The sequence below is a fragment of the Ceratotherium simum genome, chromosome 22 (genome assembly GCF_057802395.1).
Source record: "Ceratotherium simum simum isolate JZ-2026a chromosome 22, ASM5780239v1, whole genome shotgun sequence".
Taxonomy (NCBI): domain Eukaryota; kingdom Metazoa; phylum Chordata; class Mammalia; order Perissodactyla; family Rhinocerotidae; genus Ceratotherium; species Ceratotherium simum.
In genome coordinates this window covers 36519651-36531825 of record NC_141921.1, presented here as the reverse complement: position 1 = coordinate 36531825, position 12175 = coordinate 36519651, and the positions used below count along the sequence as shown (strand labels likewise).

Below are 12175 nucleotides of genomic sequence, written 5' to 3'. Positions count from 1 at the left end.
AAGCACAACTTCTCCTACAACCTTTCAGCACAAAGTCCTCTTCCCAAGATGTTCATAAGTCATCAATAAGTAAGTTTCAATTTCTTCTCTAATAGAGAATAGTTTTACTAACTCAAAACCATAGTTCTTTATTGCCTTGACAGTTGAAGACAATTCTTAAGACATAACTTTTATTTGTTTACTTTCACAGACTGGGGTACATTTTATTAACCTCCCTTAGAGGACACTGTGTGTGTCTTGCAACATAAGTCAGGCACCTTGGGTAAAGTGGCTTTGTATATTACTCCAAAGAAACAATATCCAAGGTAAGGGAACTCAACAGCAGATAGTCAGATTACACTAACTAGCCTTGGTGGTCTCGTGGTTAAGATTAGGCACTCGCACTGCTGCAGCCCAGGTTTGTTTCCCAGTCAGGGAACCACATTACCAATCTGTCAGTTGTCATACTGTGGCAGCTGCATGTTGCTGTGATGCTGAAAGCTACACCACAGGCATTTCAAGTAACAGCAGGGTCCATGGTGGACAGGTTTCAACAAAGCTCCCAGACTAAGACAGAGTAGGAAAAAGGACCTGGCCACTCACTTCCGAAAAAATTGGCCATGAAATCCCCATGAATAGCAGCGGAGCTTGTCTGATACAGCACCGGGAGGTGAGAGGATGGTGCGAAAAGACCGGGCAGGGTTTCGCTCTACTGTACCCAGGGGCGCTAGGTGTCGGGATCAACTCGACAGCACTAACAACAAAGATTACACTGACTATCCTTCATTTCTTCCATCACAGCAGTCAAATGTGGGGGAAGAATTTAAAGCCCCTTGTTTGGAGATGGAATGAAAAGGGGGTTTGAGGATTTCCTCTACATAACGTCAGTAGTGATGGGCAGCCAGTCTGCATGTCCACGCAAGGTCTGTAATTATTTTTAAAATGCTAAGAGGGCAACATCATTATAGGAAATCTTAAGAACTCCTATTCTCTAGAGAAAAATATTTCTTCCCCATTATTTGGACAAGTTTAGACAGGAAAAGGCCAAGTTTATGAACTTTGGAACTTCCCTAATAAACGCAGATCTGGGCAAAGAGCTGATAACTTGGGCAGGACACCGTAATCCTATACAGTATGAGAAGGTACTGCAAGCAATATACTAACTAAAGCATTTCCTTCTCTTCATCTTAGGTAGGTCAACAACTTTCTACTCAATTTATATTCCCTTTCCTGCCAAAAAAAATTCATGTAATAGTAAATACGTATAAATAGGTTTTATAATTATCTTTTTAAACAACAAAAAGAATTTTAAAGAATTTCTCAAATAGCTTGAGATTATGAGAATCAATTTTAACCTCCTGAAATAGTTTCCCGGATTTTGTCCCTGTGGGGGTAAGTGCAAGCCCTTGAATTGTGTCTTAGGATTCTGAGAATCCACTGAAGAGTACCAAAAAATTTTTCAAAACAGTCTTGGGGCAAATCTGGAGATCTACCAAATTAAATTCTGCTGGGGGAGGGGAGTGCTGTAGTAACTAGGAATCTACATTTTTAACAAACTCCCCAGGGGTCCTCATGTACACTAGAGATTGAGAACCACCAACTTTGACCCCGTTAAGAAAGTTATCATCAAAATGTGACACTGGCAAATGCTGGAGAGAACGTGAATCCATGTGTCTCTGATGCCACTGACGGAAGCAAAAGGTGGAGCAGCTACCTCAGAGTTTGGCATGATCTGCTTGAGGTCACACACTCTATCACCCGTCAGTTCCACTCCTGGTCATAGTCACCAGAGAAGCACTTGTATAACAGGGGACACGTACAAAAAAGATCACAGCAACACCTGGAATAGCAGTAACACTGGACAAAACCCAAGTGTCCATCAGTGGGAGCAGAGGAGAGATGAATAAACTGGTATAGTCACAAACATGATGGAACATCAAATAGCAGTCAAAATAAGGACTAGAGAAATATGCAACAATACAGATGAATCTTGGCAACACAGTAGTAAACGTTATCAAGTGAAAACAGAAAACCTAAAAAGATTACATAGAGCGTGATGTCATTTGCTATAAAGCTAAAAACAATCAAATAATTTTAAAATTTAAGAAAAATGCAAAAAATATATATATGAAACTAAGGAAACAAGGAATTTGAGATTTAAGATTCAAGATGTCAGCTACTTCAGTTAGGAGAGAAAAACTGTAAGATTTAGAAGACCACAATCAAGATCCTAGACTTTATTTTGGTGGTGGGTTTACAAGCAGGAGAGTATATAAGAACATCTATCTCCTGTAATTTGCTTGATTCTTTAAAACACACATTTTAACTTGTATTTCTTAGATTACTAATGATGGTGAACATTTCCTAAGTTTGTTGGCCACTTATATTTCTTTTTTAATAAATTGCCTTCTTGTCTATTTTGTCCACTTTTCTACTAGGATAGTCATCAGGAGTTATTTGTTTTCATAGTTTTTCCTTTTCTTTAAGCTTACTGAGTGACTTAGGGATAAAGGACACACTTTCTTTTTCTTGAAATGATCCTAATTAAAGCAGAGGGACATAACAGAATAACCTCTCAACACTCTTTCCAGTGAGGGGATTCCATGACAAACTGTGTTCCTTAGCAACAGGAACAACGGTGCCTGCTGAGAGCGGATGTCGACAGCTCTTGGCCTAAAGTCACAGTGCACACAAACCTGCAGGTTAGGTGACTGGAGGTCAGAAGTTACCAGCGAGTGGTTGAAGTGATAGAGAGCAGCGGCAAACTCTTCATCTGATGAACCTTGAAGACAAGTGGGAAAACCAGTTACAGAAGCAGCAACTTGATGCATCACACCACCCTGCCAACAGCCAAACCCCACTAGCAAACATCCACCAGGCTCATATCCTATCTACCGACCCTTGAGTCCATCTTTGTCCACCTCCTTAATGATACTGGCCAGGGTGGCCATATGGTGTTCTGAAAGAGAGACACTCAGATAGTTTCGGATAAAATTGTTCCGCGAGTTCAGCATGGAAGAGGTGATGAAGTTCAAAATGCTGGAAGCCAGACCTAAGAACTGAAAAGACAAAAAGGCTCGTCTCAGGTTCATAAGCCCAGAGTTCCTACAAACCCTAAATACAAGTAGGAAATAAAATATGCCCACAGGTCTCATGCAATAAACACAATGAATTAAAGAATTCGATTTTAAATCACGTACAGTGGGACTCAGTTTAATTATGACAGTCTTTCCCGTGTAATTCTACCAGTTATACAAAATGGTGTGCTGGCTTAATACAGCAGACTTCACAAAATACTGTATGAAGAGAGAGGATTTCCAAATAGACTGCCTCATTTCTTTCTTTCCTCTAAGGTCCTGTATTTGTCTAGCTCTAGGACATTATTGATATATTCAATTCTAAAGTCTATATTATCATTATATACATATAGAACTCCCAGCTCTTTCTTTCTCTATTAAAATTAAATTGAATTATTGTGTAAATGTTTTATGCCCACATCCTTGACTAGACTAACCTGTATGAAACCAAGGATTCTATCTGACTTGTTTACTGATATGGCTTCAGAATATGGGTTGACACATAGTATGTAATCAATAAATATTGGTTGAACAAATAGCAAGTATTTATGATGTACCAGACCTATGCTGACTCTAATTCTTCACAATACTCTTAGAGGCAGGTACAAGTACTCCCATACAATAGAAGACAAAACTGAGGCTCAGAAAAGTTCAGATTCTTGCCCAAAGTCACAAAGCCAATAAGTAGTAGAAGTAGGATTCAAACTCACTTGTGTCTAACTCCAAAGTCTATGTCATTAACCATGAATCAGAGAAACAATACCAGGAATACAAGTTATTTAATCAAACATAATCGATACACTTAAGTCCTAAGTAAAAATATCTTGAAACATTACAGTTATCCAACCTTCAAAAATGTTTTAGTTCAAATGATTTGTTTTTCACACTCCTCCCCATTTCTCTGTCCCCTAAACCTCAGAAATCCACTCTTACCAGCTCAGGATCTTTGCGACTAGCCAAAATGTTGCCCTTGTCACCAGGCGCCTGCTTACTGGGGCTTTTAACACGAGGAGAGCTCTCCAACGGAGGGGGCGGAGGAGGAGGCGGAGGTGCCACTTTCTCTTTACTGGGGGAGATGGTCTCCTCAAACCATTGCCCCAAAATAGGCTCACTGTCATCATCTGAACAGAGGAAGAGAAAAGTAACAAAAATGTTTTTTTAAATTTTAGTACATCTGCTTTGTAAAAGGGCCCAAGTCAAAAGGAACATAAAGATATCTTGATTGTAGTGGTAATTATGTGATTGCAGAATTTGTCAAAGCTCATCTAATTGTATACATAAAATGAGAGCATTTTATTGTATTTAAATTATACCTCAATAAAACATATTTTTTAAAGGAGCCCAATGAAAGAAGAGAAATAACCTCACTTTATTTTACTGGCAACAAGCCAAACATTTTCAAGAGCAAATTTTTACTTATCTATCAATTGTAAACCCCAAGAAGTGTACCTTTGACAATACTGTACATTGTTCCCACAAACTTGATTATAAAGAATCTGAGATATTTCTCTTATTCAGTCTCTCTCCAAACTATGGCAGGAGGGAATGCTAGTTTTGCCCATTGTTCACTACAAGAGAGTGTGGAGTTGCTCTCCCTGTGCTTCCCCAAGCCACAAATCTACGACAGAAGCCAAACCAAACACCTCACACATGACCTTGTGAGTTTCACCTGGAAAGCTCAGGGAAGAGTTCACAAAATGGGTCGACACAAAAAGAAATATGAACAACCGAGCTGTATGTTGATTTTGGAGGGAAAGGAATGAAAAGTATAGTAGTTTCTATCATTTGGTCTTCAACAGCTCAACTTACTCTTAAATAACATGCCACCTTTGCATGCACAGGAAAGCAAGACCCAGGCTAGCCAGGAGAAAGGAAATGGTAAACAGGGAACCAAAGGGACCTGTGGGGAGACTTCCTGTCATACTCTGTAGCTTCTCTTCTGGAAGAGAGAAGAGAGGCCTCTACCTTGGCTGCTGTCCTCCTCCGTGCTGCTGAAATCATCCTCGTAGTAGGTGTTTGAGTCAGTAGAGGCGCTGGCATCGCTGCTCATGGAGCCCTTCCTCTGACGCTGCAGGACACATGCCTAGGAACACAGCGCGATTTTTTATAATTGATGATCGAAAAACAGAGCCATCCTACTTCATCTCACTCACCACATAAAAAGTTTTCTCCATGTCTTATTCTTTATTCTAAATCCAAGAAGTAGTTCTCCTAATAGCTCCCCTCAGGACTCTCATCACTTTATCCTACAAAAGGATTCCAAAACCAGAGATATGGACAAGAATTGAAAAAGGAAAGTTTCCATAGTGTCCTCTGTTTGCTTCGGCAAGCCAACTGTCACAAATCACCAAGTAGCGATATGCATCATAAGGCTGGTAATCAAGAAGTGATTCAAATGTTTGGTACCATTTAAATATTCCTCTCATCTTCAAAACACGAATTTTGGGTTTATAAAGGTCACAGTGTACAGTCTTATTCATTTTGAGAAGGTTATATTATATAAGAAGATCTTCCAAATTATTAATGGCATGACCCCACCCACCTTTCTGTAGGAAGTTGAGAGTAAAGTCAACAGCAGGTTCGTCAGTGGGACAGAGTCAATCAGCCGTTGAATCCTCTGTATGGAGGTGCTCTGGGCCATAATGCTCAGGACTGCCGGGGGACCGTCAGTCTCCCAACCCTGAAGGCAACAACATCAAAAGAGAACTAGTGATACAACTCAGCAGGAAATAACAACCTGATCTGATGGCTCACCGAGCTTGCCCAGAAGTGGACCCAGCAATCAATATGCTGGTTCCTGGAGTACAACCCCCTCACCTTGTGCAGAGCCTCCACCTGCAGGTCTTGAAAGAGAGATGTTAACAGCTTGACAGCATGGTTTGCCAATATTACTGAGAGCACCCCAAATCCCTGATGCCTAGACAAAGAAAAAGGAAAACACAAACCTTAAGATAACTTAAAACAAATTACAACCTTGGAAACAGTGGATCTTGCCATTTTGGGGTCCCAGACCCTTTCAGAATCTATGGGCCATTCCCCAGAGAAAAAGAATTGCACCAACACACAAAACCTGCATATAATCTCAGAAGCTCACAATCTCCCTGAAGCCCATCCACAGACTGCCTAAGGATTCATAGGCTTCAGGTTGAGAACTCTAGGACTAGAAGAAACTCTTCCAAATCCATGGAATTTTGGAATTTAAACTATCAATTCAAAGCTTTTGGAGCATATGAAAATGCTGACATTTAAATGTTGGTTGAACTTTTTAAAAGTCATTCTTTTGAGAAGAAAAAGGTTAAAAATTATCAAATTCTATAGCGTATCTGGGCACAAACCAAAGCGAATAAAAACAAAGTTTTACATTAAATCTAAGTAAAACTTCTTCCTTCTGTCCAAATGACCATATGACAAAGGGTTAGTATATCTAATATACAATAAGCTAGTGTAAATCAGTAAGAAAAAGGACAAACACTGAAGAGAAAACTGGGGCAAAGGAAATAGACAGTTTACAAAAGAAGAAACACAGATGATCAATAAATATGTGAAAAGGACCACAATCACACTAGGAATCAAAGAAATACAAATAAGAGCAATATAATAACATCTTCCTCCTCTAAGAGTAGCGAACATGAAGACAAATGATGCCCACTGTCAACACAACCTGGGGAAACGGGCGTTTGCACACACAGCTGGTAGGAATGCAAATTAGAGCAGTTTGGCAAAACATTTCAAATTTTTAAATACGTGTGCCCTTTGTCCTTACAATTATACTTCTAGGAATTTCCTGCAAGGGGATAATGAAATAAGTTTCACAAAGATTTATGTTTTAGAAGGTTTATGAAAACATGGTTTATCAAAACAAGAAATCTGGAACAACCTAAATAAGTGTTCAATAAGGTAATTAGTTAACAATGGTATATTTATATAATGGAATACCGTCAGCCATTAAAAACTTATATAGAATCTATGAAAGTGTCACTGAAAAGAAGTTTACAGTATTTTGAAACAATTATCCTATTTTTGTAAACATATCTCTTACATACATGCACAGAAAAATGTCTGGAAGAATGTTAACCAATGTGGGTGGTACAATTCGCAATGATTTTTTTTCCTTTCTTATATTTTGAAACTTATACAATGTACTCATATTCTTTTTAAATCTCACCAGTAGCCATTTCTAAAATGTAACTGCTACTTCTAAGGATATACCTTTTGGCCTTCTCCCATTTCTCTTTACAATGCCAAGAGTGAAGACAGACACTCACAAAATCACAAACCACTGTTCTCTCTGGAACTCACTTGCCTCCCAACTCTGCCTAGTATCTACTGCCTACCATCCTGATGCCTATTTTAGATTTCAGTTCAATTAACACTTCCTCAGGGAAGCCTGCCTTGACTTTTCTGACCAGGTCAAACGCCCCTATTATAATACTCTTTAGATAAAATTTTATATATATTTGCATATCAACTTCATGTCTCTTGGTAATGTGTCTATTTTTTTGTTCATCACAGCATTCTAGAACTGGCACAGAGCATGGGACAGAGAAGATACTCAGTGACTAACGTGTTGAATGAGGTCCAGAATTTGACTTCCTCGTTGAACTCTAGACTCACAGACCCAACTGCCTACTCAACATCTCACAAACAGGTCTGACAGTCATCTCAAACTCGGTACGGCCAAGATTAAATTCTTTATTTTTTCCCCTTCCTGCCACCCAATCTACTCCTAAGCTGATGTTCCCTCTCAGTTAAGTTACACAACCCAGTTGCTCACGCCAAAAATTCTGATGTCATATTTTTCACACTCGACATCCAAGCTCTCAGCAAATCCTGTCAGCTGTACCTTCAAAACATATCCCAATCTGACCTCCTCTCTCTGCCTTTACCACCACCACCATTTCCAAGTCCCCTTCATCTCTCGTTTGGAGTACTGTATTAGCTTCCTAACTGTTCTCCCTCCTCCTTATGACCCCGCAGTCTATTCTCCACATATCAGCTGGGTTCTCAGATCACTAATAAATCAGATCATAATACTCTCCTGTTGAAAACCCTCTAACACCTACCAACTACACTTGGCCCTAGGTGATCTGGGCCCAGCCTACCTCTCTGACCTAATTTTCCACCACTCTCCTTCCTTGATTTCTTACTCTAGCCACACTGACCTTGCTGATCCTAGAAAATGCCAATCATACTTCTACCTCAAAACCTGAACAATTCTACCCCAAACATTCGCATGGCTCATTCTGTCACTTCACATATGTTCTCTGCATCTTGCCTTCAGAGCCCTTTCCTGACCAGCCTGACCAAAGTAACGGCCCGTCACTCTCCATTCCCTTGCTCTGGCTTATTCTTCTTCATGACACTCATATATGATCATCTATCATGAACTTATTAGCATATTTGTTCACTGTTGCTCCAATCAGAAAATAAACTCTACAAAGGTGAGAACACTGCTTTGATTAGTGCTATATCTTCAATGCCTGCCTAGAGCCTAGGACATGGTAGGGACTGAATGAATAAATGATATTCAGAAATGCCTGGGCTTAGGAAATAAAACCTTGAACAGCACAGAAGTCATATCTCTAACTTCTTTCCTTGCAAGCAGGGCTTATTGTCCAGACTTCCTCAAAACAGCAAATGTTTCCAGAAGCAAGCCAGGAGGACCTGGCAGGATCCTCACTTTACAGGTTAAACATGCAAGTGAGTAATCAACTCCAAGTCAAACGAGCCCATTTTACAAAACAGCACTATTTTTTTCTGATTTGAACCTCATAAAAATGCTAAAATATATATTACACAGATATTTTCTCCCTCTTATAGATAAGGAAACAAGATCAGAGAGAATGAGTGATTTACCCCAAATCACACAGCTAGGATGTGGAGTAGCAGACTATGATCATCATCTTAGTTGTTAAATTCAGATGGGTATGGAGGTAAATTTTTCTATCAATGTGGAGATGAGAGGAGTTACACTGGCTCCCATCAATATAAAATGGCAGAGAAAGAAAACGTGAGTAGCAATCAAGCAAACACATACCCTTTTCCAGGCCCCAGTTTAGGAGAGCCCACTCCTTCTTTTGTGCGAGAAAGGATGTCTCTGACACGGAGTGCAGCGAGTGGGTCTTTCTCTTTCCCCTTATCAGCCAAGGCAGTAGGACTGAGGTTCAATATGAGGAAAAGGCTGTTTAACAAACACCAGGCACCCAGCAATTGGAAGTTCTGATAGTGCTGTTGGAAAAGGCACAAAAGAGAAATATGAACATAGGGATCTTATAAGCTACAAGACAGGAACACATCTTAGAGGCTGTAGGACAGGAACATAGCGGACACGTTTCTTACCTCACCACCAGCCCGGCGGGAAGTGCTGATTGCTTGTCCAATCATGTCATAGATTTCAAGCTGTGCAATATCAAACAGACACAAAAACCTGAGCAAGCTGACCTATTTCATTATAAATGCTAAATCCTACCCAAATTAACTTAGCTTGAAGAGTTAAATATCCTCAAGTTCAGTGATCCTTTCCAATGACATAATTCCATCACACTTTCCTTGATCTTCACATGGCATCGACTCTCGTTTTTCATTCAGGTCAAATGTCACCTTCCCAGAGGCGTTCTCTCCACCCAATCTAAAGCGGCACACCCAGGCCCACATCAGATCACTTTCCATCACACTTATTGGTCTGGTACACTTAACACTTTCTGAAACAATCTTGTCTCCACTAAAAGTACACCAACACATAGTAAGCCCCCAAATATATTGGCTGATTGAATTACTCATCTTTTACGAGGTCCACTGCCACCAGAAAGTTGCAGTATTTTCTGCAGAGCCAACCAATCTACCAAATAAAGAAGTTGAATGCCTACCTCTCAGACCTACTACCCAGAGGGAAGGAGTGCGGAGAGTACCCCACATCCTTTTCTCCACCAAGGAAGAAGGTGGAGCGGGCCACAGGCCCTCACTGGAACAGTCAAGGCTCCCGCGTCCCCGAGGCCTGGCTTACACATTTCTGGACAATCGTAGCTGCGTCACTCTCATAGTCTTCCTCTTTGGAGCTCGTGGACCCTGTCCGCACCTGCTGGGCACTCCCCACATGAAGGATGGCCATGCAAGTTGCCACACTCACACCTGCAAAAAAAAGATGCACAGATTCCAATCATGGCACAGTCTCAAGAATCCACCAAAACTGAAACACAAAATCACAACCTACCCACAAGCAAGTCCATGATTTGATGACTGACAGTAAACTCCAGAAGGGCAAGACTTAACACATAGTGTTACCATACAATCCAGCAATCACACTCCTAGGTGTTTAACCAAATGAGTAGAAAACTTCCATCCACACAAAAACCTGCACAGATATTTACTGTAGCCTTATTCATAAATGCCAACAAATGGGAGAAATCAAGACGTCCTTCAATAGGTGAATGAATAAACAAACTGTGGTACATCCATACAAGGAATATTATTCAGCAATAAAAAAAGATGAGCTATCAAGCCACAAAAAGGCATGGAGGAACCTTAAATGCACTTTCTAAGCAAAAGAAGCCAATCTGAAAAGGCTACATATAGAATCAACTATATAGTTGATTCTAACTATATGACATTCTGGAAAAGGTAAAACTATGGAAACAGTAAAAAGATCAGTGGTTTCTAGGGGGGTTGGGGGTAGGGGGAGGGATGGGGGGAAGGTCTATTAGGAGGAGCATAGGGGATTTCTAGGGCAGTGAAACTCTTCTGTATGATACAGTGATGATGAATACATGACACTATGCATTTGTCAAAACCCACAGAACTGTGTAACACAAAGAGGGAACCCTAATGTAAACTATGGACTCCAGTTAATAATAATGTACCAATATTGGTTCATCAATTATAACAAGTGTATCACATTAACGCAATATGTTAATAAGGGAAACTGTACTGTGAAGACAGGGTATGTGGAAACTCTGTACAACATGCTCAATTTTTCTGTAAAACTAAAACTGCTTTAAAAATAAAATCTATTAAATTTAAAATTTTTTTTAAGATTATGGGGAAAAAAATCCTACACTTGGTATTTCTCTAAGACATTAAGGTCAAATCCCTTTCTTTAAATCAAATCCCAAGTGACCAAATTTCAAAAAACTATATCTGGGATCTTTAATCCAACCAAGAATTTTTAAGGAATCTTTAATCCTTATTGACTAAGTACTAAGAGATCCACGTGATATTCAAGAAATTCCCTGAAAATTGGAATTAAACCCCAAATTTAAAAGATGCAGAGATCAGAGATAGAGGACTAGGAAATAAACCTGGAAACAGGCTTGGAGACAGTGCACCCTCACGTGCACCCTTAACCTTCTGCTCCTACTGCTGCTGCACCAGCCCAAGCCCTTAATGTCTCTCCTGAATGACTGCAAACTCCTCCTAACAGATCTTCTGCCTCCCAGATTTCCCCACAAAATATCCTGCATACTACCGCTTGAACCTTCTTCCTAACATGTAGCTCAGATCACAACACACTTCGAAATCTTTAACGGTCTCTGCTGTCTTATAGGATATAGGTCCAATAACTGAGACTACATTTCTAAGCCCCTCTGGGATTGGGTCCTCCTTTCCCTCCAGCTGCTGTAACACCCACTAATCACACACAGACTTACATACACACACTTACACAGTACACTCCCCCATACTCTAGGATACTTTTGGTCCTGCTTTTGCCTCTGCCTAGGGAAACAGCTAGGCTGAAATCCTATCTGCCCTATGAGACACGACGACAGAACTTCACGACTACTACGTTTCCCAGTTGAAAGTGCTTTTATCTTTTTTGTGTGTGCGTGAGGACGATTAGCCCTGAGCTAACATCCGTTGCCTATCCTACTCTTTTTGCTGAGGAAGACTGGGCTGATGTTAGCCCTGGGCTAACATCCATGCCCATTTTCCTCTACTTTATATAGGATGCCGCCATAGCACGGCTTGATAAGCGGTGCGTGGGTCCGCACCCGGGATCCAAACCCGAGAGCCCCGGGCTGCCAAAGCGGAGCACGCAAACTTAACCACTACACCACTGGGCCGGCCCCAAAGCGCCTTTATCTTTATACTCCTATCTGCACATAGATGTTCAAAATAAAGCTGTT

General features: G+C 40.5%; 1 protein-coding gene across 8 annotated transcripts in view; it reads right to left on the bottom strand.

Moving 5' to 3' along the window:
• The window catches only part of UBR4 (ubiquitin protein ligase E3 component n-recognin 4), a 134403-nt gene that overhangs the window by 111315 nt on the left and 10913 nt on the right, over positions 1–12175 (bottom strand). For all 8 annotated transcript variants that reach the window (XM_087446698.1, XM_087446699.1, XM_087446697.1 and 5 more), the window contains exons 9-17: positions 10060–10184; positions 9396–9455; positions 9094–9284; positions 5874–5973; positions 5599–5736; positions 5022–5139; positions 3990–4177; positions 2879–3038; positions 2676–2761 (exon numbers count right to left, since the gene is read on the bottom strand). In XM_087446698.1, coding sequence (XP_087302824.1) covers positions 2676–2761; positions 2879–3038; positions 3990–4177; positions 5022–5139; positions 5599–5736; positions 5874–5973; positions 9094–9284; positions 9396–9455; positions 10060–10184 — 1166 coding nt within the window. The remainder of the gene's footprint in view (positions 1–2675; positions 2762–2878; positions 3039–3989; positions 4178–5021; positions 5140–5598; positions 5737–5873; positions 5974–9093; positions 9285–9395; positions 9456–10059; positions 10185–12175) is intronic.